We start from the raw sequence: 26526 nt of genomic DNA on the forward strand, positions 1-26526 counted from the left end.
GGCCTGCACCCTCGCCAATCTGTGGGATCGGGCCTAAACCGGCAGTCGGACATCCCTCTCACAATCTGGGACCACTGGCTCCTAACCACTCCTAACCACTCTGCCTGCCAGCCTGCTTGCCCCCAACTGTCCCCCCTGCCCGCCTCTGGCCTGATCACCTCCAACTGCCCCCTCCCCTGCTGGCCTGCTTGCCCCCAGCTCCCACCCTCCCACCCCCGCCAGCCTAATCGCCCCCAAATGCCCCCCTGCCAGCCTGATTGCCCCCAAATGCCCCCCCCCCCCCCCTTGCAGGCCTGCTTGCCCCTAACTGCCTCTGCCTCTGCCTCAGCCCCGGCACTATGGCTTTGTCTGGAAGGTCTCCTGGAAAGTCTCCCAGTCTAATTAGCATATTACCCTTTTATTAGTATAGATAGGAACTCAGGTACATAATTATCTGGCTTGTTTTTATGCCATATTTAATGTTTGCTAGGTGTGTTTGTATTGTTTATAGGTGCCAGAGGCTTTATTTTCCTCTTGTTTCCTTATCTTTCCTGGTAGTTTTAGGTTTTCCCTAGAAACTCCTATAGTCTGTGTCTTGCAGCTCTCTGACTTGTCATCTGTTTTTATCCTGGAACCTTGTTGATGTGGTGATAAGGTTCTGGGGAATGGACATGTGTTCTATAATGTTATGATTAAATCTTAGTTGTTGTAGTGGATCAGGTTATGATCTTCAGAGGAGTTTTAGTATTTTTTCCCCTTTTAGTCAGGAAGGCTAGCTGGGACTGGAGTTGTCTAATTGTCCTTACTCTAGGTCAGATAAGACTCTAATACAGTAGTTTCCCTTGGAAGCAAGTCTTTGTTAAGGAGAACTGACTGCCCTGGGCATATCCACTCTTCCTCTCCCCCATCCCAAAACTGGAAGGAATTTTTTTTTCTGAAAATAATCTGGTGGAGTTCCCAAGGTAAAACTCATGAATATGTGGAGACTTCTTTAAGATGGGAAGGATTTTGCCCAGCCGGCGTGGCTCAGTGGTTGAGCATCAACCTATGAACTAGGAGGTCATGGTTCGATTCCCGATCAAGGCACATGCCCAAGTTGTAGGTTTGATCCCCAATGTGGGGTATGCCGGAGGCAGCTGATAAGTGATTCTCTCTCATCATTGATGTTTCTACCTCTCCCTTTCCCTCTGTGAAGTCAATAGAAATATATTAAAAAAAAAAAAAAAAAAAAAAAAAGATGGAAAGGATTTTAAAGCCCAAGCTAGCTTACTTACACAAATACCTTTAAAATATTCTTACCGGTTACCGTCTTCGGAGGCTCCTGCTCCTGGCAATCTCAATCGGATTCTTTTCAATTTTCCTAGAGGCTTTTTGCCTTGTGAACTCAGTTTTCTGGTGACTAAGAAGAATTGTTGATTTTTCAATTTGTTCACTTTTTCCTTGTTTTGAGGGTAAGTGACAAAATTCAAGCTCTTTACATATTGGAGCTAAAATCAGAAGTCCTCTTGTTTATGTTTTGACAGTGAGTTTCATTGAGACATAATTCACATACCAAAAAAATTTACGCTTTTTTAAAACATATTTTGGTTAGTTTTTAGTGTATCACAGAATTGCACAACCATTACCACTGTTTAATTTTAGAACATTTTCATCACCTGAAAAAGAAATCCTATCCCCATTAGCAGTCACTTTTCCCAGTCTTAGGCGATCACTTACCTATTTTGTTTTTATAGAGTTTCCTATACTGGAAAATTTCATATAAAGGGAATCATGCAATTTGTGACCATTTGTTTTTTACTTATTTATCTTTGCATGTTTTCAAGGTTCATTCATGCTATAGCATTTATCGGTAATCTATTCCCCATTGTTGCAAACTAATATCCCATTATAAGGATATATATCACATTTTGTTTATCCATTCATCAGTAGATGAAACACTTTTTTTTTGCCTGTTATGAATAATGATTTTACAAACATTCGTGTAATGGTTTTGTGTGGATGTATTTTCATTTCTCCTGGGTCGATGTCTAAGAATTGGGTTGCTGGTTTTAGGGAAACTCATTTCAAGTTGTGAGTTTTTCTTAGTGGTTGCTCTGGAGGCTTACTCAGATCATAACTTAATATAATTTAGATTAATAATACCAACTTGATTTTAATAGCATATTAAACTTTGGTCCATTTTATCTCCATTTTCTTCCGTTTCCTTTTTGGTATTGTCATAAAAGTGTAGCTTTATATAGTTCAAGCCCAGAGAGTTACAATTACTGCTTTATATTCAGTTGTCATGCCACTGCCTTCTGGCTTCCATGATTTCTGATGAGAAATCAGTTGGTAATCTAATTAGGTTACTAGTACATAGCATTAACAATATAAAGCAGTAATAGTAACCTAATTCCTATCTATAATAGGAATTAAACTAACCTAGTGCTCTTAGTCCTCTTAGTTCTGTTGTTTGATATCTGGTACAACTGTTATCTACTTAACAATGCTAATAAATGTATAATTTGAGATTATGTATTGATATATTGTTCTGAAAAGTATCCACGACCATTTCCCTTTTTAAACACATAGTACCACAATAATAAATTTCTTATGCCCTGTGTGCTTAAATCTTGTCATTCCTTCACTGTTGTTGAATTTGAGCGTGTTTTCATATGTCATACAACACCTCAACCATCTACCAGCTATCTTGGTTCACTGTGTTATAAGCCACACCCATGCATATCCGGTGTTACAATTTTTCCCTTCTCAGATAACTTTCTTTCCACCACTTTGAAATAATTTACAAGCTGTAATCTTTATGTCACCCACTTCCCCAAGTAAACTTAAGGTCTTTTTCAGTGTAATATGCCACATTTATTGTAGTATTCTTTTTAACAACTTGTGTAAAACTTTTTATTGAATTTTGAGTTTAAATTAAATTGAATTTTTATCTTTGTGTGTGTGTGTGTGTGTGTGTGTGTGTGTGTGTGTTACTGTTGAAATTTTGGAACACTGCTCTTAACCTTATTTTCCCCATAAACACTGTAGATTTATTTATTGCATGATTTTGTTTAGTATGGTGATTTTAAGGAACTTAAATGTTGTGATATAGCAAAACTAATTGCTTTACCTCATATCTATCCATTCATTGGTCTATCTTATTTTTTGATGCATTTCAAAGTAGACTTCACACCAAATCACTGCAGTATGCATATTTTATTTTATTTTTTAATATATTGTTATTGATTTCAGAGAGGAAGGTAGAGGGAGAGAGAGATAGAAACATCAGCGATGAGAAAGAATCATTGATTGGCTGTCTCCTACATGCCCCCCACTGGGGATTGAGCCCACAACCTGGGCATGGGCCCTGACCGGGAATCAAACCATGACCTTCTGATTCATAGATTGACACTCAACAATGGAGGCACGCCAGCCAGGCTGCAGTATACATATTAATTAGAATTTGATATCGTTTACTCTTTTGAAATTATAATATTTATGTACAGCAAAATACACAAATTTTAAGTGTACTACTTGGTGACTTGTGCAGATACATAGACCTGTGAAATGGAAACTTCTATCAAAATATAGAACAATACTGTCATCCTCAGAAAAGTTCCCTTGTGCTATTTCCCAGTGAGGCCCTGTCTTTACCTTCTCATTTTGTCTGATTTTACAACTTTATATGAAAGGAGTCATACGATTCACTATAACATTTTTTAGATCATCCATATTGCATGTATCAGTAATTCACTTTCTTTTTTATTTCTTATTTTAATTGAATTTATTGGGGTGACATCTATACTAATCAATAATAATAAAAGGGTAATATGCTAATTAGACCAGACATCCTTCCAGACAAAGCCACAGTGGCAGGGGCCGAGGCAGAGGCAGTTAGGGGTGATCAGGCCAGCAGGGGAGAGCAGTTAGGGAGCGATCAGGCTGGCAGGCAGAGACGGTTAGGGGCGATCAGGCAGGCAGGGAGGCAAGCGGTTAGGAGCCAGAGGTCCTGGATTGCAAAAGGTATGTCCAACTGCCAGTTTAGGCCCAATCCTGAACCGGCAGTCGGACATCCTCTGAGGGCTTCCAGATTGGAGAGGGCACAGGCTGGGCTGAGGAACCCCCCCCCCCCCGCCCCCGCACAAATTTCGTGCACTGGGCCTCTAGTGGGTTAATAAAATTATGTAAGTTTCAGGTGTACAGTTCTTTAATATATCATCAGTATATTGTATTGTGTGTTCACCACCCCAAGATAAGTCTCCTTCCATCACCATTTATTCTCCTTTTACCCTCTTCTACCTCCACCCATCCCCCTTTTCCTCTGGTAATCACAATACTGTTGTCTGTGTCTGAGGTATTTTCCTTTTTTTTGGTTTTGATTTTTGGTTAATCCCTTCATCTTTTTCACCCCGCCCCCTTTGACAGCTGACAGTCTGTTCTTTGTATCTATGAGCCTATTTCTATTTTGTTTGTTAGTTTATTTTGTTCATTAGATTCATCATATGAGAGGAATCATATGGTACTTGCCTTTCTCTGACTGGCTTATTTCAATAACATAGTGTTCATCCATGCTATTGCAAAGTGTAAGATTTCCTTCTTTTTTATGGTCAAGTAGTAGTCCATTGTGTAAAGGTACCACAGCTTTTTTATCCACTCACCTACTGATGGGCACTTGGGCTGCTTCTAAATCTTGGCTATTGTAAATAATGCTGCAATGAATATAAGGATGCATATATTCTTTTGAATTAATGTTTTGGGTTTTTTTGATCCCAGAAGTGAAATCACTGGGTCATAAGGCCATTCCATTTTTAACTTTTTGAGGTAACTCCTTACTACTTTCCCCAGTGGCTGGAGCAATCTGCATTCCCACCAAAGGTGCATAGGGTTGTCTTTTCTTTGAATCCTTGCCAACACTTGTTGTTTGTTGGCTTATTGATGATAGCAATTCTGACAGGCGTGAGCTGATATCTCATTGTGGTTTTCATTGGCATTTCTCTGATGATAAGTGATGTTGAGCACCTTTTCATACGTCTATTAGCCATCTGTATGTACTCTTTGGGGAAGTGTCTATTCAGGTCCTTTGTCTTGGATTGTTTTTTTGTTGTTGTTTGTTTTAACTTGTATAAGTTGTTTATAAATTCTTGGATATAAACCCCTTACCAGATGCATCATTGGCATATATGTTCTTCCATTCATTGGGTTGTCTTTTCATTTTGTTGATGGTTTCCTTCGTTGTGCAAAACATTTTTAGTTTGATAAAGTCCTATTAGTTAATTTTTTTTTTTTGCTTCCCATGCCTGAGGAAATGTATCAGAAAAAATATTGCTAAGAGAATTGTCAGACATTTTACTGCCTATGTTTTCTTGTAGGATTTTTATGGTTTGAGTATAATATTTAAGTCTTTTATCCAGTTTGAGTTTATTCCTGTGTATTGAGTAAATTAATGGTCTAGTTTCATTTTTTTGCATGTACCTGTCCAATTTCCCCAATATCATTTATTGAATAGACTGTCTTTACCCATTGTATGTTCTTGCCTCTTTTGTCAAATATCAATTGACTGTAAAGGTGTAGGTTTATTTCTGGGCTCTTTATTCTGTTCCATTTATCTATATGTCTGTTTTTTTATGGCAGTACCATGCTGTTTTGATTAATAATGGCCTTGTAGTACAGTTTGATGTCAGATAGCATGTGCCTCCAACTTTATTCTTAAATCTCAAGATAGTTAAGGCTGTTTGGGATCTTTTGTGTGTTCATATAGATTTTTGAAGTATTCTAGTTCTGTGAAATATGCCATTGGTATCTTGATAGGAATTGTGTTGCATCTATAGATTGTTTTGGGAAGTATGAACATTTTAATGATGTTCTTCCTATCCATGAACATGTTATATGCTTCCACTTATTTGCATCTTCTTCTACAGTTTTGTGCTTTAGTGTCTTATACTTTTCTGAGTACAGGTCTTTTATCTCCTTGCTTAAATTTATTCCTAGGTATTTTATTTGTGATGCAATCATAAATGGGATTGTTTTCTTAGTTTCCCTGATAGTTCATTATCTATACTAATAATAGAGGAATATGCAAATTGTCTGGGATGCCATCACAGTAACTACCAAACAGCAGGCTGCGTGGGGCAACTAAGCCGGCAGGGGGGTCAGTGAGGGACGACCAAACGACTGAGCAGCAGGCTGCGTGGAGCGACCATTCCGGCGGGGGGGGGGGAGGGGCAGTTGGGGAGACCAGGCCCGCAGGGGGGCGCAGTAAGGGGCAACCAGGCCAGTGGGGGGGGGGGCAGTTGGGCGTGACCAGGATAGCAGGGTGGGCACTTAGGGGTGATCAGGCTGGCAGGCAGAGATGGTTAAGGGTGATCAGGCTGCCATGGAGGGGCAGTTGGGGCAATCAGGCAGGCAGGCAGGTGAGCAGTTAGGAGCCAGCGGTCCTGGATTGTGAGAGGGATCCAGGATTGGAGAGGGTGCAGGCTGGGCTGAGGGGATCCCCCCCCCCCCCACTCCGCTGCACAAATTTTGTGCACCGGGCCTCTAATTGGTGTATAAAAATGCAACTGATTTCTGGATATTTATTTGTGCCCTGCTACATTGCTGAATTCATTTATCAATTCTAAAGTTTCTTTTAGTGCGGAATCTATAGGGTTCTCTACATACAGTATCATGTCATCTGCAAATAATGATAATCCTACTTTATTTCTTTCCAATTTGGATGTCTTTTATTTCTTGTCTTATTGCTGTGGCTAGGATTTCCAGTACTATGTTGAATAAGAGGGTGAAAGTGACATCCCTATCTTATTACCTATCTTAAGGGAAACAATTTTAGTTTTTAGCCCATTGAGAATGACATTGGCTGTGTGTTTGTCATGCATATATGGCCTTTATTATGTTGAGGTGTTCCCTCTATTCACATCTTGCTGAGAGTTTTTATCATAAATGGGTGCTGGATTTTATTAAATGCTTTTTCTTGATCTCATTGTTAACCCATTCATTGTTTAGTAATATGTTATTTAGCCTACATGTGCTTGTGTGTTTTTAGTTATTTTCTTGTGGTTGACTTCTAGTCTCATTATGGTCAGAGAAGATGCTTGATATGATTTCATTCTTCTTAAATTTATTGAGACTTGTTTTATGTCCTAACGTAGTTTATCCTGGAAAGGGTTCCATGTGCATGTGAAAGGTCTGAATGTATAATCTGATGCTTTGCGGTGAAATGCTCTGAAGATATCAATTAAATCCATCTGATCTAGTGTTATTTAAGGCTGGTGTTTCCATGTTGATTTTCTGTCTGGAAGATTATTCATTGGGGTCAATGGGGTTTAAAAACTCCTACTGTGACTGTATTACTATTGATATCTCCTTTTATGTCCATCAGGATTTGCTTTATATATTTAGGTGCTCCTACGTTGGGTGCCTAAATGTTTATAGGGGTTTATATCCTCTTGTTGGATAGCTCCCTTTATCATTATGTAATGTCCTTCTTTGTCTCTTTTATAATCTTTGTTTTAAAGTCTATTTTGCCAGATATAAGTATTGCTATCCTAGCTTTTATCCTTTTCTATTTGCATGAAATAACTTTTTCCTTTCTTAACTTTTAGTCTGTGTGTATCTTTCGTTCTGAGGTGGGTCTCTTGTAGGTAGCATATATATGGGTCCTTTTCTTACCGATTCAGCTATCCTATGTCTTTTGATTGTAAGATTTAATCCATTTACATTTAAAGTGATTATTGATAGATATGTATTGCCATTGTATTTTTTTAAATTTAATTTTATTGTTTAAGGTATTACAAATAGTAGTACATATGTCTCCTTTTCTTTTCCCCACTGACCTCCCCCCGGCCTCCCCTTCCCCTGGTACTTGCTCTCATCCCCCCGCCCCCAGTGTTTTGCATCTTTTGGTTGTGCTTATATGCATGCATACAAGTCCTTCATACAAGTTGATCTCTTACTCCCCCAACCCTCCCCTACCTTCCCGCTGTAGTTTGACAGTCTGTTCGATGCTTCTTTGCCTCTATTTTTGTTCAACAGTTTGTAATGTTCTTTATTATCCATAAATGAGTGAGATCATCTGGTATTTATCTTTCAGTGACTGGCTTATTTCACTTAGCATAATGCTCTCCAGATCCATCCATGATGTTGCAAATGGTAAGGATTCCTTCTTTTTTTAACAGCAGCGTAGTATTCCATTGTATAGATGTACCACAGTTTTCTAATCCATTCATCTGCTGATGGGCATTTAGGCTGTTTCTAAACTTAGCTATTGTAAATTGTGCTGCTTTGAACATAGGGATGCATATATCCTTTCTGATTGGTGTTTCTTTTTTCTTGGGATATATTCCTAGAAGTGGTATTACTGGGTCAAATGGGAGTTCCATTTTTAAGTTTTTGAGGAAATGCCATACTGTTTTCCACAGTGGCTGCACCAGTCTGCATTCCCACCAGCAGTGAAGGAGGGTTCCTTTTTCTCTGCATCCTCGCTAGCAGTTGTCATTTGTTGATGATAGCCATTCTGACAGGTGTGAGATGGTACCTCATTGTTGTTTTGATTTCCATCTCTCCGTTGATTAGTGACTTTGAGCATGTTTGCATATGTCTCTTGGCTTTCTGAATTTCCTGTTTCGAAAAGTGTCTATTTAGGTCCTTTGCCCATTTTTTGATTGGATTTTTTAGCTTCCTTTTGTTAAGTTGTATCAGTTCCCTGTAAATGTTGGAGATTAAACCCTTATCGGAGATAACATTGGCAAATATGTTCTCCCATGCAGTAGGCAAAATAGACCTCAAAGTGAAGGCCATAACAAGAGATAAGGAAGGCCACTTCATAATACTAAAGGGATCAATACAACAAGAGGATATAACCCTGATAAACATATATGTACCCAATGCAGGAGCACCCAAATACATAAAAAAACTCCTGGAAGATATCAAGGGAGAGATTGACAACAATACAGTCGTAGGAGGGGACTTTAATACATCACTGACATCACTGGATAAATCATCTAGACAAAAAATCGGCAAAGAAACAGCAATCCTAAATGACTCACTAGATCAGTTGGACTTAATTGACATCTTCAGAACATTTCACCCCAAAGCCACAGAATATACGTTCTTCTCAAGTGCTCATGGGACATTTTCAAAAATAGACCACATATTGGGTCACAAACAAAGTCTCCCCAAATTCAAGAAGATTGAAATCATACCAAGCATCTTCTCAGACCACAATGGCATAATATTAGAAATAAACTACAGTAAAAACAACCCAAAATACTCAAACACTTGGAAGCTGAATAGCATGTTATTAAATATTGATTGGGTTACCAATGAGATCAAAGAAGAAATTAAAAACATCCTGGAAACTAATGACAATGAAAACACAACAATCCAAAACCTATGGGACACAATGAAAGCAGTTCTGAGAGGGAAGTTTATAGCTCTACAGGCCTATCTCAAAAAGCAAGAAAAAATGGTAGTAAATCATCTAACTCTACATCTCAAAGAACTAGAAAGAGAGCAACAAGAAAAGCCCAGAGTGAGCAGAAGGAAGGAGATAATAAAGGTTAGAGCAGAAATAAATGACATAGAGACCAAAAAAACAATACATAAAATCAATGAAACCAAGAGCTGGTTCTTTGAAAGGATAAACAAGATTGATGAACCTCTAGCCAGGCTCACCAAGAAGCAAAGAGAGAGGACCCAAATAAACAAAATCAGAAATGATAGAGGCGAAATAACAACAGACCCCACAGAAATACAAATGATTGTTAAAAAATACTATGGACAACTCTACTCCAACAAACTAGACAACCTGGAGGAAATGGACATATTCCTAGAAAAATACAACTTCCAAAACTCAATCAGGAAGAATCTAAAAATCTCAACAGGCCAATAACTATGGAAGAAATTGAAGCAGTCATCAAAAAGCTTCCAGCAAACAAAAGCCCAGGACTGGATAGCTTCACGGGAGTTTTACCAAACATTCAAGGAAGAACTAAAACCTATCCTCCTCAGACTACTACAAAAAAATTCAAGAGGAAGATATTGCTAAGACAAATGTTTGCTCTTTGGTTGCCTATGGCTTCTTCTAAGATTTTTATGGTTTCCCATCTTATGTTTAAGTCCTTTTATCCATTTTGAGTTTATTTTTGTATATGGTATAAGTTGGTGGTCTGGTTTCATTTTTTTCAAGTATCTGTCCAGTTTTCCCAACACCATTTATTGAAGAGACTGTCTTGTCTCCATTGTATGCTCTTGCCTCCTTTGTCAAATATTAATTGAGCATACTGGCTTGTGTGGATTTCTGGGTTCTCTGTTCTGTTCCACTGGTCTATATGTCTGTTCTTGTGCCAGTACCAGGCAGTTTTGAGAACAGTGGCTTTGTAATATAGCTTGATAGCTGGTATTATGTTCCCTCCAACATTGTTATTCTTTCTCAAGATTGCTGCAGCTATTTGGGGTCTTTTTTTATTCCAGATGAATTTTTGGAGAATTTGTTCTAGGTCTTTGAACTATGCCCTTTGTATTTTAATGGGGATTGTGTTGAATTTATAGATTGCTTTGGGTAGTATGGACATTTTAATGACGTTGATTCTACCAATCCCTGAACATGGTATATTCATCCATTTGTTCATGACTTCCTCTATCTCTCTTTTTAGTGTCCTGAAATTTTCTGAGTACAGGTCCTTTGTCTCTTTGGTTAAGTTTATCCCTTGGTATCTTAATTTTTTTTTAGCAATGGTAAATGGGATTGCTTTTTAAATTTCTCTTTCTGTGAGTTCATTATTGGTGTATAGAAAAGCCATAGACTTCTGGGTGTTAATTTTGTATCCTGCTACATTGCTGAATTCATTTATTAAGTCTAGTAGTTTTTGATGTAGTCTTTAGAGCTTTCTGTGTACAATATCATGTCATCTGCGAATAAGGACAGTTTTACTTCTTCTTTTCCAATTTGGATGCCTTTTATTTCTTCTTCTTGTCTAATTGCTATGGCTAGCACTTCCAGTACTATGTCGAACAGGAGTGGTGAGAGTGGGCATCCCTGTCTTGTTCCTGTTCTTAAGGGAAATGGGTTTAGTTTTTGCTCATAGAGTATAATGTTGGCTGTGGGTTTGTCATATATGGCTGTTACCATGTTGAGGTCTGATCTTCTATTCCCACCTTGCTGAGAATTTTTATCAAGAAAGGGTGTTGGATTTTGTCAAATGCTTTTTCTGCATCAATGGATGTGATTATATGGTTTTTATCTCTCAGTTTATTTATGTGGTATATCACATTTATTGATATGCAGATGTTGTACCATCCTTGCATCCCCAGAATAAATCCCTCTTGGTCATGGTGTATGATCTTTCTAATGTAATGCTGGATTTGATTTGCTAGAATTTTGCTGAGGATTTTGGCGTCTATGTTCATGAGGAATATTGGCCTATAATTCTCTTTCTTTGTATTGTCTTTATCTGGTTTTGTGATTAGGGTAATGCTGGCTTTGTAGAAAGAGCTTGGAAGTGCTCCTTCCTCTTGAATTTTTTGGAATAGTCTGAGGAGGATTGGTTTTATTTCTTCTTTGAATGTTTGATAAAACTTCCCTATGAAGCTGTCTGGTCCAGGGCTTTTGTTTGTTGGAAGTTTTATGATTACTGCTTCAATTTCCTCCATAGTTATCGGCCTGTTCAGACTTTTTGATTCCTTCTGGTTGAGTTTTAGAAAGTCGTGTTTTTTTAGGAATATGTTCATTTCTTCTAGGTTGACCAGTTTGTTGGAGTAGAGTTGCTCCTAGTATTTTTTTTTACGATTCTTCGTATTTCTGTGAGGTCTGTTCTTATTTCACCTCTTTCATTTCTGATTTTGTTTATCTGGGTCCTCTCTCTTTGCTTCATGGTGAGCCTGGCGAGAGGTTCATCAATCTTGTTTATCCTTTCAAAGAACCAGCTCTTGGTTTCATTGATCTTTTGTATTGTTTTTTTGGTCTCTATGTCATTTATTTCCACTCTGATTTTTATTATATCCTTCCTTCTGCTTACACTGGGCTTTTCTTGTTGCTCTCATTCTAGTTCTTCAAGTTGCAGAGTTACATGGTTTATTACCAGTTTTTCTTATTTTTTGAGGTACGCCTGTAATGCTATGAACTTCCCTCTCAGGACTGCTTTTACTGTGTCCCAAAGATTTTGGATTGTTGTGTTTTCATTGTCGTTTGTTTCCAGGATGTGTTTTATTTCTTCTTTGCTCTCTTTGGGAACCCACTCATTGTTTAATAGTGTGCTATTCAGCCTCCAAGTGTTTGAATTTTTGTGATTGTTTTTACTTTAGTTAAACAATGTTGAGGTATGATCTTAGTTATTACTTTCGAATTTTATGCTATTGTGATCTGAGAAGATGCTTGATATGATTTCAGTGCTCTTGAATTTGGAGAGACTTTGCCCGTGTCCCAGTATGTGGTCTATCTTTCAAAATGTCCCATATGAACTTGAGAAGAATGTATATTCTGTAGTTTTGGGGTGGAATGTTCTAAAGATGTCGATTAAGTCCATCTGATCTAGTGAGTCATTTAGGATTGCTGTTTCTTTGCCGATTTTTTGTCTTAAAGGATCTATCCAGTGATGTTAATGGGATATTAAAGTCTCCTACTATGATTGTGTTGCTGTCAGTCTCTCTCCTGATATCTTTCAGAAGTTTTTTTTATGTATTTGGGTGCTCCTGCATTGGGTGCATAAATGTTTACTGGAGTTATATCCTCTTGTTGTATCGATCCCTTTAGAATTATGAAGTGGCCTTTCTTGTCTCTTATTATGGTCTTCACTTTGAGGTCTTTTTTGTCATATACAAGTATTGCTACCCCAGCTTTTTTTTTTTTCATTTCCGTTCGCCTGATTGATATTTTTCAATCCTTTCACTTTCAGTCTGTGTGAGTCCCTTTTTCTGAGGTGGGTCTCCTGTAGACAGCATATATATGGGTCATGTTTTCTTATCCATTCACTCACTCAATGTCTTTTGATTGGAGCATTTAATCCATTTATGTTTAATGTTATTATTGATAGGTTCTTGTTTGTAGCCATTTCTGTACTTTATGCTTGTGTTCCTTCCTCCCTTTCTATATCTTCTTGTTATAGCATTCCCTTTAGCATTTCTTGCATTGCTGGCTTGGTAATGATAAACTCCCTTAGCCTTTTTTTTGTCTGCGAAGCTCCTGATTTCCCCTTCAATTCTGATTGATAGTCTTGCTGGATAGAGTATTCTTGGATTTAGTCCTTTGCTTTGCATCACTTTGTTTACCTCCTTCCATTCCCTTCTAACTGGATTTGTTTCTGTTGAGAAATCATTTGATACTCTGATGGGGGATCCTTTGTAGGTAATTCTCTGTCTCTCTCTTGCAGCCTTTAAGATTCTCTCTTTGTTGTTAACATTTGACATTGTAATTATGATGTGTCTTGGTGTGGGTCTTTTGGATTCATCTTGCTTGGCACTCTCTGTACTTGTGTAACTTTTTTCTTCCCCATATCAGGGAAGTTTTCTGTCATTATTTCTTCAAATAGATTTTCTAATCCTTGCTGCTCTATTTGTCCTTCTGACAGCCCTATTATATGTATGTTACTTCGTTTTGTGTTGTCCCAAAGCTCCCTTAGGCTCGCCTCCCGCTTTTTAATTTTTTTCTCCAGTTGCTGTTCAGATTGGGCTTGTTTCTCTACCTTATCTTCTAACTCACTAATTTGGTCCCCTGCTTCTTCTTGTCTACTGTTGAAATTTTCCATGGTGTTTTTGATTATAGCTATATCACTTTTGATTTCTTCCTGATTTTTGCATAGATTGTTGATTTTCTCATCCATCTGGTGTATGACCTGTAGTACCATTACTCTGAATTCTTTTTCTGTCATGTTGCATGCTTCCATTTCATTTATTTCCTTTCTTGATGATCTTCATTTTCTTTCCTCTGGGGATTGTTTCGATGTCTCCTCATTCTAACTAGCCCTAGAAGGTTCAAATGCCAAGTTGCAGGGGACTGGGTTGTATGCAGTGGGAGCTTCGTGCCACCCAAGTGTCACTGAAGAGCCCCAACACCAAGTCGTGTTGCTGCCGTGGGTTGGTGGAAGCCACGCTCGCCCAGGATCAGAATCACCGGCGCTTAGTGTGGCCTCGTGTGCTCACCTAGAATCAGGAACCTTGCCTGTGCTGCGCTGAAAGAGAGACCCTGTTGGAGTGTGTTGAAAATCAGAGTTCCCTAGGGCATGCCAACAGTCTGAGTTCCCCTGTGCCTGCATCAAGAATCGAGTATCAGAATCTCTGTTGCTTGGTGTGGCCTTAAGCTGAGAATCAGGGTCCCTGTTTGCGCATGCGCCAAGAATTGGAATCACTGGCTCTTAGTGTTAATGCACTGGAAATCAGGGATCCTAGGCGGACACAATGAGAAACAGAATCAAGTCACTGATGCTCAGTGCTGCCTCTCATGTGGAGAGTCAGGCTCCCTGGTCTGCTTGGGGGTCCGGGTAGCACAGTCGCACTGTGTCTGCAGGAGGTCCACTCCTGCGTTGTGGAAAACAGACATCCGTGTGTGCTTTCCCAGAATCGAAGTCCTGTGGCACTACCGCTCTGCGTGGACGCGGAGTTTGGTTGCCCGATTGCATTACGGGGAACAGATTCCCAATGTCCGTATGCGCGCCCAGGCTCAAATTCCTGTAGTGGAGCTGCAGTCCTGTGCGTTGGGCGGGACCAGCAGTTCCTATGGTGCTGCAGCAAGTCTGCGGGTAGGGGGATGGGCTCTGTGACTCACAGAAATCTGTGGCTATGATGTCTGGATTCTTGGTGTCTGTGGTTCTGCAGCTGTGGTCGCAGGTCTTTGTCGCTAGTGGCTGCAGTGTCCCGGTTTGCGTCTGAGACCAGATGGGGTAGTGCTGATGCTAGAATCCTAGTCAAGCAGTTCTGTTTTTCAAGATGGCATGGTCTCTGTGCCCGCGCTGGCCGCCCCTGTAGTGTCCGTGGTGGCAGCGGGGTTTTGCCGTCTAAGACTGCCCGATTTGCCAGTCCCTTGGAAGACCTACAGGATCTAACTGTCCCTAGCTCATACACACACACACACACCACACACTTCTCTATCGCTCCCTTACTCTCTCACACACTCTACCTCCCTACCTTCTTGCCAGTCACCATCTTAATCCTCCACCATTATATTCTTTTAACTGTGTTCCTCTGTTTTTTTTTTTCTTCTTCTTCTTAAAGAAGACCCTTTATCATTTTTTGTAATATTGGTTTGGTGGTAATGCATTCCTTTAACTTTTTGTGTTCTGGGAAGCTCTCTATTTCTCCTTCCATTTTAAATGCTAGCCTTGCTGATAAAGTGGTCTTGGTTGTAGGTTCTTGCTTCTTTTATGACTTTGTATTTCATGCCAATCTGTTCTGGCCTGAAATCATTTTGTTGAGAAATCAGCTGACCATCCTTTAAGAGCTCCCTTGTAGGTAGCTAACTGTCTTTCTCTTGTTGCTTTTAAGACTCTCTTTTTGTCTTTAACCTTTGTCATTTTAATTGTGATGTTTCGTGGTGTGGGCCTTTTTGGGTTCATTTTGTTTGGGACTATGTGCTTCTTGGACTTGTGTGTCTTTTTCCTTCACCAAGTTAGGTGAGTTTTCCGTCATTTCATGAAATAGTTTCTCGGTCCCTTTCTCTCTCTCTTTTCTCCTTCTGGTACCCCTGTGATGCAGATGTTGTTATGTTACTCCAAATTTTTCTTAAACTATCTTCATTTTTTCCTGCTCTGATTGTGTTTTTCTCTACTGTGTCTTCCAAATTGCTGATTTGATCCTCTGCATCTAACCTATGGTTTATTCCTTCTAGTGTATAGTTCATTTCAGATGTTGTATTCTTTTCTGACTGGTCCGATTTTATGGGTTCGTTGTCTTTTTTCATGCTGTTATAGTTCTGACTAAGTTCCTTGAGTATCTTTATAACCATATTTTCCAATTCTATATCTGATACAGTGCTTGCCTCCATTTCATTTTGCTCTTTTTTTATCGATATCTCCTGTTCTTATATTTGGGGCATGTTTTCTTGTCTCCCCATTTTGGCTACCTCTTTTGTGCTTGTGTCTATGTATTAGGTAGATCTGCCATGACTCCAAGTATTGGTAGGATGGCCTTATGTAGTAGGTGTCCTATTGGACCCAGTGGCACAGTCTTCTTGCTCACCTGAGTTTGGTGCTCCAGGAATGTCCCTTGTATGGGTTATGTAGCCTCTCCTTTTGTGATTGAGTCTTGATTGGTATTGTCCCACTTGTGCATGTGGTCAATCCTCAGGCTGTTTGAGGATCAACCCCAACCACAGTGTTACAAGCTGCTGTACTGATGCTGTCCACATGAAGCAGAATTTGTCTCAGTAGTGTCTGGTGCCTGCCTAGATATCCCTTTGGATATGTCGTTTATGAAATTAATTAGATTCCTGCTCTGGTGTTGGTCTGAAGCTGGCCACTGGGTGTGTTGGTTCTGGATTTTCTTGGGAGGGACTCTGGTGCAGGCCAATGTCACATGGTGCCTATGACTGACCCTAGGCAACCTGTTAGGGGCTACAAAGCAATCCAAAATTTTTGGCTTCCTCTGCTCTGGGAAGAACCAAGTTGTGCACCAAGCCAGCTTTTACCAGCACTGGCCTGAGAGCAGGTCAGCAAAAGTCCCAACACACTTGTAAATTCACCTCCGCCTTTCTCTGCCTGTTGGCTGCCAGTTAGGCTCAGTCACTGAGTCCCTGGCTTTACTCAAGTTGCATGAGGTAGGCTCTCAGTGAGTCACCAGGTAGAGGTGAGTGATGTTTACCAGATTGATACAGGTTCAAACTCAGTGAGTGACAGTGCTGGTTCTGAGACCACTCAGCAAAAGCCTATGACTGGCCCTGGTCAAGACTTCCTAGTATGATTATGAGTTGGATTACATTGATTCTAAAGATCAATTTGAAGAGAATTGCAGCCTAAATAATACAGAGTCTTTCAGTCTCTACACATTATATATCTCTCCATTTATTTAAATCTTTTAAAATTCCCCTTAGTAATGTTTGGTAATTTTTAGTAAAGGTATGGCATGTCTTATGTTCAGTTCTGAAGTGTTTTATATTTTCTGGTGTTACTGTACATGTATGTGTTTTTTAAATTTCCTTTTCCAAGTGTTTGCTTCAGTATATACAAGTACAATAGTAACCTTGTATCCTGCAACCTTGTTAAATTCACTTAATTCTGATTATTTGTAGGTTCCTTGGGGCTTTTCTTTTTTTTTTTTTTTTTAAATTAAATCTTTATTGTTCAGATTACATTTGTTCCTCTTCCCCCCCCCCCCATAACTCCCCTCCTCCCAGTTCCCGCCCCACCCTCCGCCCTTACTCCCCACCCACTGTCCTCATCCATAGGTGCACGATTTTTGTCCAGTCTCTTCCCGCATCTCCCACTCCCCTTTCCCCACCAAGAATAGTCAGTCCATTCCCTTTCTATGTCCCTGATTCATTATAATCACCAGTTCATTCTGTACATCAGGTTATTTATTCACTTGATTCTTAGATTCACTTGTTGATAGATGCATGTTTGTTGTTCATAATTTGTATCTTTACCTTTTTCTTCTTCTTCCTCTTCTTAAAGGATACCTTTCAGCATTTCGTATAATACTGGTTTAGTGGTGATGAACTCCTTTAGCTTTTCCTTATCTGTGAAGCTCTTTATCTGACCTTCAATTCGGAATGATAGCTTTGCTGGATAAAGTAATCTTGGTTGTAGGTTCTTGGCATTCATCACTTTGAATATTTCTTGCCATTCCCTTCTGGCCTGCAAAGTTTCTGTTGAGAAATCAGCTGACAGTCGTATGGGTAGTCCCTTGTAGGTAACTGAGTTTCTTTCTCTTGCTGCTTTTAAGAGTCTCTCTTTGTCTTTTGCTCTTGGCATTTTAATTATGATGTGTCTTGGTGTGGTCCTCTTTGGATTCCTTTTGTTTGGGGTTCTCTGCGCTTCTTGGACCTTTAAGTCCATTTCTTTCACCAGGTGGGGGAAGTTTTCTGTCATTATTTCTTCAAATAGGTTTTCAATATCTTGCTCTCTCTCATCTTCTGGCACTCCTATAATTCTGATATTAGTGCGCTTGAAGCTGTCTCAGAGGCTCCTTACACTATCTTCGTATTTTCGGATTCTTTTTTCATTTTGTTTTTCCGGTTGGATATTTTTTGCTTCTTCGCATTTCAAATCTTTGACTTGATTCTTGCGATCCTCTGGTCTGCTGTTGGGTGTCTGTATAATATCCTTTATTTCAGTCAGTGAATGCTTAATTTCTAGTTGGTTCTTTATCACAACATCGAGGGTCTCATTAGTTTTCGTGAGGCTCTCATCAAGTTTATTGGCAGCTTCTAGCACATTATTGCAAGCCCTCAAGATTGCGTTTTTTAGCTCTATATCCTCCATTTCTGTCATGTTTTTTTGTCTTCGCATTTTTTATGCTTTCTTGGTGCACACCCTAGTGGTCTTTGTGCGCAGTCTTGTTCTAGTTAAGCCTTGATTGTTGTAGTTAATACTAGAGGGATTTGACCACCAGGCCGAATGGCTGTGAGAATCAGCTGTGGGAAAACTTCTGTCCTCTGGAGAGGTGCTAATCTAGCCTTTGCCTGAGGCTATCTGGCAAATGGCTCTGCGCAGGGCTTGGGCGGGGCAGGTCGAAGGGGATCAACAGGGCGGGTGGAGGGAGCAGTTATGGCTGCTCTCAGTCTCGTTCCCAGAGGCTCTGCTTCTCAGAACCCCAGCCACCGCTGCAAACCTCGGAGAGAAACCACGTTCCGACTGATGCCAGACAATCCCGCTTCTCCCGTTTGAGTCTGAGTCCCTAGAGACTCGCCCGGATCTGGAGCTCAGAGTCTGAGACTCCCTCCTGATTGAAAACGACAACCGCGCCCTCAGCCACCAGCCCGCTCTGCGCGCGCACCTCCGCACCTTTTTATTTTCCACACTGCGCCTCCTCTGAGCCTCGGTATGCTGTTCTCTCTCCTTCTAGTTGAAGAATCTCTCCTCAGCCAGCTTTCCTGTGGTTCTGGGTGATGTCCGTTCCGATTTTAGTTGTATTTTTGAAGTGGTTGTTTGCGGCAGCAATCTCCGGTGTTTACCTATGCCGCCATCTTGGTTCCTCCTAATTCCTGTTCCTTAGGGCTTTTAAAATAAATTTATAAATGGTCATTTCTCCTACAGATAAAGTTTGTTTTATATCTTCCTTTTTAGTATTTATGCCTTTTATTTCTCTTTATTGTGTTATTGAAATGTCTAAGATTTGCAGTACAATTTTGAATATAAGTAGTGACAGATGGCATTCTTGCCTTATTCTTAGGGGAATAACATTCAATATTTTACTATTAAATATGCTAGCTGCAGGTTTTTTTTTTATAAATGTAGGTTGAGGAAGTTCCCTTGTATTTTTAGTTTGCTAAGAATTTTTATTGTGAATGGATGTTGAATTCCGTTAAATAATTTTTTCCTGCAGTGATTTAAATGATCATATGTGTTTTTGCCTAATTTAGTAAAATACATTGATTTGTGTTTGTTAAATCAACCTAGCATTCCTGGGTTAAACACTACCTGATGTTTATATATTATTATTATTTGATATATTTCTAGAATTCCATCTTAATTTACTTAGTGGCTTTTTAACTGTATCTTTTTGAAGTTTTTAGTGTGTACTCTAGAGATTGTATTATATACTAGAGGCTTGGTGCACGAATTTGTGCACGGGTGGGGTCCCTAGGCTAATCAGTGTGTGTGTGTGTGGGGGGGCAGCCAGAGGGAGGGGCTGCAGACAGTTGGTGGCCAGCCCTGCCCCCGATTGGGGTGTTGGGGGCCGATTGGGGCCGGATCAGGCTGGTTGGCTGCCACAGTGCACATCATAGCCACCAGTCATTCTGGTAGTTCTGGTCATTCTTCCATACCGGTTGCTGGGCTTTTATATATATAGATGCCTGTTTTCATAATCTCCTGAGAACATTGTATCATTTCACATAAAATGTAGAAACTTCCAATTATATAGGTTCATTGGCTCCCTCTTGATTTTGCTGTAGTTTTCATATGTATTACATCTACATATCTTATAAATTGCATAATACATGTTGTTTTTGCTTTGAAGAGTGATATGTTTTAAGAAGATTAAGAGTGAAATCAGTCTTTTATTACGTACCCATGTGTGAATTATTTCCAGTGCTCTTCATTCCTTTCTGAAAGTCCAATTATCTGATGTCATTTCATTTTAATTTGGCAGACTTACTTTAGCATTTTTCTTAGTGCAGGTGTGCTGGTAACACATTCTATTATTTTTGTTTTATATAAAAACTAGAGGCCCGGTGCACGAAATTCATGCACTTCGGGGGCGGTGGGTGTTCCTCAGCCTGGCCTGTGCCCTCTCGCAGTCCAGGATCCCTGGGGGGATGTCTGACTGACGGCTTACTGGGCATAAGCCGTCAGTCGGACATCCTTAGCATTGCCACGGAGGCAGGAGAGGCTCCCACCACTGCCACTGTGCTCGCCAGCTGTGAGCCTGGCTTCTGGCTGAGTGGTGCTCCTCCTGTGGGAGCACACTGACCACCAGGGAGCAGCTCCTGTGTTGAGTGTCTGCCCACTGGTAGTCAGTGCGCATCATAGTGACTGGTCATTCCACCATTTGGTCATTTGCATATTAGACTTTTATTAGGTAGGAAATGCTGTAGATGAGGCCCCCTAGAACCATAAGAAATGCAAAAAATTCACTGTTAACTCATTCTTGAATTGCCCCCACTTAAAATCAAATTGTCCCCCCCCCCCCCCCCCCCCCACGTTGGGTGTGTGCAGCACCTTGGGAGCCACTGGGCTTGACACTTTTCCTTTCTGAGCTTCATTTCTGCATACGCATATACCATGGGAATTGTAATCTCTTCTCCGCCTACCTCACTGGGTTGTCATGAGGAGGTTCTGAGCTAATAAACGTAGAAATGTTTCATCAAGCTCATGGGTACCCTTGCAGGTAGCAGGTGCTGATTAGGGGAGGAGGGCATGATTGTTTCCTGGGACTGTAGCTATGGAAACTTTGTAGAGGGTTCTGCAGGCTTCGGAGGGGCGGGCTCTGGCCAGCAGCCCTGTAGCAATGGTTGTCCTTTGAGGCACTGGTGGGGGGCAGGGTGTTAGGGGGGCGGCAAGGCTGAAGGGGGAGTAACTGTCAAACATTCCCACTTGGCGCCATTCTTTAAATTGTATGTGGCTGTTTCACAGCTGTATCTGCTCAGGGCAGGGCTCCAATCTCCTAGAGCTGGGTGGGGGCCAGGCCAGGGCAGAGCCAGGCGGGCTAGGAGGGTGGGTTTAGCCATGCCCCCAGCAAGGTTCAGCACGCTTCCGCTGAGGAGATGGCGCTGCTGCTGGGGGGGTGGGGGTGGAGGGTCTGACCCTGGGGGGCCGCTCAGGTCTGCTTCCACCCGGGTCTGGAGTTGTAGGGAGGAAAGATGTGCTCAGCCCCAGTGGAGGGGGCCCAGCAGCAGCAGGCCATGGGCCCCGGGTGTCTCAGGGGTGCTTACTGGTGGTTGCCGGTGTGCTATTGTTGTGGGCACCCCTGGCGGGTGTGGCGGGACAAGAGATAGGGAGTCAGAGGTGTGGCCTGCAGCTACCTCTGAGGCTGGGTCTTCTCCCCGTCCAGTCAGCCTCCCCATCCCCCATGGGGTGCAGGGACTGTGGTAGGGTGTTCATCCTTCCCCCCAGTGGTGCAGGGGCTGGGGTAGGGTGTCTGTGCAGAGGGATTGGAAGAGCTCCCCGTGGCTGCTTCCTCTTCCTTCTTTGCAGTCCAGGCTAGTGTCAGGCACTCTCCTCAGACCCCCGGGAACTTGGCTCCAGCCTGCCACCCGCCCCCTGCTGTGCGCGCCCACCCTCCTGCTGGTCTGTCAGTATGCAAATTGGTCATTACTGGGACACCGTAATGGACAATTAGCATATCACCTCTTTATATGTGTAGATGTTTTCATTTTATTTTCAGTCTTGAAGGTTATTTCCATGAATATAATATCCTGTATTGGCATGGGTCCCCCACTTCCCTTTCTGTACTTTTATATATTTCATTCCACTATCTTCTGGATTTGATATTTTCTTGTGAGATGTCAGTGAATATTCAGAGTTGAGTAGATTTTGTGTACAGAATAGCAGCAACTAAAAATGAACATGATTTTATATTTTTATATTTTTAGAGGTCACTTAGTGTTCTAATTTTATTGAGTTATCTGAAACATTCAAAAACAATGTTTAACCATTATAGGCATCTTCATATTTCTGATTTTAATGGAAATGGCTTCCAGTATTTCACTTGAATATTTTGCTTGCTCCGAATATATTTGGAAAAAAGTGTGTCATACTTAAGTAAGTTTACTTTTACTCAAGTTTTTATTAGAAATGGTACCTGAAATTTGTTCAATGCCATTTTAAGTCTTGATGCAATCACAGTCAATTAATTAGCTTTTTAACAAATTGGATTCAGATGGGTTTTTTTTTTTTAGGTTTTCTTTTTGCATCAGTACTAACAAGTGTATTGTTTTATACTTTTCTCTTTTTGAACTATTTTATCAGGCTTTATTAGTATTTTATAACACTTTAAAAATTAATTGCATACCTTAATAATTATCTTCTCTTGTATTTCTTTTGTGGAGATAATTTTCTTCTAGTTTCAAAAACTAATACTTGAGAGTCTTACGTTTAGGTGAGTTTTGTCAATTTGCCAAAACACTTTTCAAAAACTAATATATAGATACTCTACAGTATATACTTTTTAGTGTAATTAAGGATTTCAGATTTTTTTATGAAATTGACATTTTTTCTAAGTATGTGTCTGTTATTTTGTATGGTTGTGCGTTCTGGATTTTTACTGTGTCCTTTCGAAACATTTGTTTAAAATCAATTTTTTAAAAATTGCTTTTAGAAAAAGGAAAGGAGAGGGGTGGACAGAAACATTTATTAGAGAGAAATATTGATCAGCTGCCTCCTACACATCCCCTACTGGGGATCCAGCCTGTCTGTAACCCCGGCATGTGCTCCGGCCAGAAATTGAACCGTGACCTCCTGGTTCATGGGCTGACACTCAGCCACATCAGCTGGGCCCCATTTATTTCTTATTTAACACTAGAGGCCCACTGTATGAAATTTGTGCACTGGTAGGGTCCCTAGAGCCTAGGGCAGGTCAGGGCTTCCCTTCCTCCCCCCCTCCCCTCCCCCGCCAGACGTGTCCCCTGATCAAACTCCCGGACAACTCACAGTCAACGGGACAATTTGCATGCTACGCTTTTATTATATAGGATTTCTTCCACAAGCTCCTTACTACTTTTTGTTAGAAGTCTAAATCCTAAATATGTGTTGATAAATTGGGAAGATTTTTATTGCATGAAAAACGTGTCTTTTTTATTTTGTAGGAGTCCTCTCTGTTTAATAGAGTGCATAATTACCAACTAGAGCCATGCACCAACAGTAGGGTCCCTTGGCCTGGCCTGCAGGGATTGGACTGAAACTTGCCTGGTGCACAGATTTGTCCAGGGCGTGTCTGGCCTGTCTCGCCCAGTCCAGATCAGGATGGGAGTGCGGGAGGGCTCCAGGGCGTGTCCGGTCCGTCTTGCCCAGTCCTGATCGACTGGACCCTAGCAGCAAGCTAACCTACTGGTCAGCATCTGCCCCCAGGTAGTCAGTGCACATCATAGCAACTGGTCGAACGATCTAGCATATTAGGCTTTTATTATATAGGATACTTTGGGTGTGTTTATGAATGATTATTGGAATTTGCTGTGATCTGAGTTTTAGTGTTGCTTAATGTTTCCCTTTTGCTATTTAAAGAATTGCAATAACTTTTTTAGCTATCCTATGAATTTCAAGTTGGTATTGGTTATATATATATATATATATATATATATAATATGACTATAATAACCTGCTTTTCTTCCTTTTTATTTTTTTTAACAGTTACATGGGAATTGGTCTGTCTGCTCAAGGTGTGAACATGAATAGATTACCAGGTACAGTTGTAATTGAACTATATAGTGTAGTCTCATAGATCTTTGTGGCTAAAACTTTCAGTTAATAACTTGAAATAGTAAAGTACATTGATTTTTCTGTATTTTTAATTACCTGTACTATGAGTCCAAAATAGAAACTGAGTTGTTGAAATAAATTGAAATTTTTTTGCTATTTGGCATAATTTAATACAAATATACCATGCATTTTGTTTTATTTATCTATTTATTTATTGTATTTTTGACTTTCGGTACATTGTCATACCAACTTTAAACATTTTAATGTGGTTAGCTCTGTTTGCTACCCAACACATTCTTGGCTTTTAACCCAATTTCAGTTGTTTATATTTCAGTTGTTAATATTCTCAGAATGTAGGCCTGATGTTAAAAGTAAACTAAGGAAGGTGTGAATTCAGATGTCAGACTGTTTCTCAAAACCATTATTAATCAGATGATTATATTTCTGGTATTCTATTTACTAATGCTTAAAATTAATTTGGGGGTAAACTTTTTGAAACTAGAAAGCAAAATAGAAAACTTCTATTTTATATTAAACTGCGCGTGTGTATATTTGTTTGTGTGTGTGTAAATCAAATCAAAGCAAAATTCCTTTGGTGTATTACCAAAGGAAATATGCATGGAAAACGTGTCTTGTTTTTTTTTTTGTTTAGGAGTCCTCTCTGTTTAATACATGTTTTTGTATTCTGTGTGTTGAGTTCATTTTCCTTAATGTTATTAATAGTGTGTGTGTGTGTATATTTTTTTTTTACTGATTTCAGAGAGGAAGGGAAAGGGATAGAGAAACATCAATGATGAGAGAGAATTGTTGATCGGCTGCCTCCTGCATGGCCCCCACTGGGGATCAAGCCTGCAACTGGGGCATGTTCCCTGATCAGGAACCGAACCCTGACCTCCTATTTCATAGGTCATGCTTAACCCACTGAGCCATGCCCAGTGGGCTGTAAACAGTATTTTAATATAGAAATTAGGTTGTGTAATTGTTGAGAATTTAAATGTACATTTGGGAATTTTATGTCTGTGTTATCTGTTGTACTCTTCTTGCTTATTTTTCCATAATCTTTGTGGATAAATTGTAGCACAGTGGAACTTTTCATTTCATTGTAAATATACTGGAACTTTCTCTTTAGGCTGGGATAAACATTCATATGGTTATCATGGGGATGATGGACATTCATTTTGTTCTTCTGGAACGGGACAACCTTATGGACCAACTTTTACGACTGGTGATGTCATTGGCTGTTGTGTTAACCTTATCAACAATACCTGCTTCTACACCAAGAATGGACATAGTTTAGGTACTAACATAATGTATTGCATGTAAAATAACCAAATATTGTTATTATTGTACTTGCATTATGATAGTCTTCTTTATAAGTAGGTGCCTCTGGAAGCTATTTCTTTGTTTCTTCCAGGTGAAAGTTGACAAAATGGTGAAAAATTGTATTCTGTGCAGGCACATTGTATCACATGTATAGGAATAACTAAAAATAATTCCTATGCTCAGATATTTATTGTAATAATAGAAGTGTTTTCTGCTTTGCTTTGAATAAAGCCCTTCACTGTATGATTCAGTTCTCTAGGTTAACAGGTGCTAAGAAAAAGGGCTGTCAGTTTTTAGTCCAGCATGGGGGTAAAATAAAGTAAAAGCTTGATGCTACCAACCAAATGAAGGGCACTGACACACCAAAGGTCATGCCTGCTAACAAAGATTGATAGAGGATGGTGACTATAAGTTCTGCAAAAGGGATCAGAATTAAAACAAGCAGATAGCAGCAACACTTCTAAGAATGAAAGACAGGTAGGTGACTAATTAAGAAATAAATAAAGTAATAAAAACATGAAGATACCTATTCATTGTAAGACTAATAATAGAAAAATAGGGTTTTTAGTTAAATTGGAACTCATAATACTTCAAATTTAAAATTATATATGGTTGTTACACTCCCATTTCATAGCAGTTCTTTTAGGTTTTTTGTGTTGTTTTTTTTTTTCCTCATTATGGAAAGCATAAAGGGTAGCAAGATTAGTGCTTTAAAAATATAAAGGTTTCACAGTACTTTTACTGTTTGAAATAGCTTTGATTCATAGCAAACTATTTCTGATGAGATAAAGTGAAAGGAGTCAAAAACTGAGTAACCCCAGAAGGCAGAAATTTCAATCCTATATAATAGAGGCAATATGCAAATTGACCATCACTCCAACACAAGATGACTGCCCGCCTGCATGTGGTCAAAGATGGCCTGCAGGGGAGGGCAGTTGGGGGGCACCAGGCCTGAAAGGGAGGGCAGTTGGGGGCGATCAAGCCTGTAGGGGAGGGCAGTTGGGGGTGATTGGGCCTGCAGGGGAAGGCAGTTAGGTGTTGATCAGGCTGGCAGGGGAATGGTTAGGGAGTGATCAAGCTGGCAGGCAGAAGCAGTTAGGGGCAATCAGGCAGCCAGGCAGGCAAGCAGTTGGGAGCCAGCAGTCCTGGATCGGGCCTAAACAGGCAGTCGGACATCCCTCGAGGGGTCCCAGATTGGAGAGGGTACAGGCTTAGCTGAGCGACACACACACCTCCCCCCCCCCCC

The 26526-nt window shown here is 40.2% G+C and overlaps 1 protein-coding gene across 1 annotated transcript in view; it reads left to right on the plus strand.

The window, feature by feature from the left end:
* RANBP9 (RAN binding protein 9) overlaps positions 1 to 26526 on the plus strand; it is a 109041-nt gene that overhangs the window by 37578 nt on the left and 44937 nt on the right. The window contains exons 3-4 of the mRNA XM_070405702.1: positions 23889 to 23941; positions 25087 to 25254. Coding sequence (XP_070261803.1) covers positions 23889 to 23941; positions 25087 to 25254 — 221 coding nt within the window. The remainder of the gene's footprint in view (positions 1 to 23888; positions 23942 to 25086; positions 25255 to 26526) is intronic.

This window comes from Myotis yumanensis, unplaced genomic scaffold, assembly GCF_028538775.1.
Source record: "Myotis yumanensis isolate MYYU_CA2020_CCGP unplaced genomic scaffold, mMyoYum1.0.hap1 SCAF_2, whole genome shotgun sequence".
Classification (NCBI taxonomy): Eukaryota; Metazoa; Chordata; class Mammalia; order Chiroptera; family Vespertilionidae; genus Myotis; species Myotis yumanensis.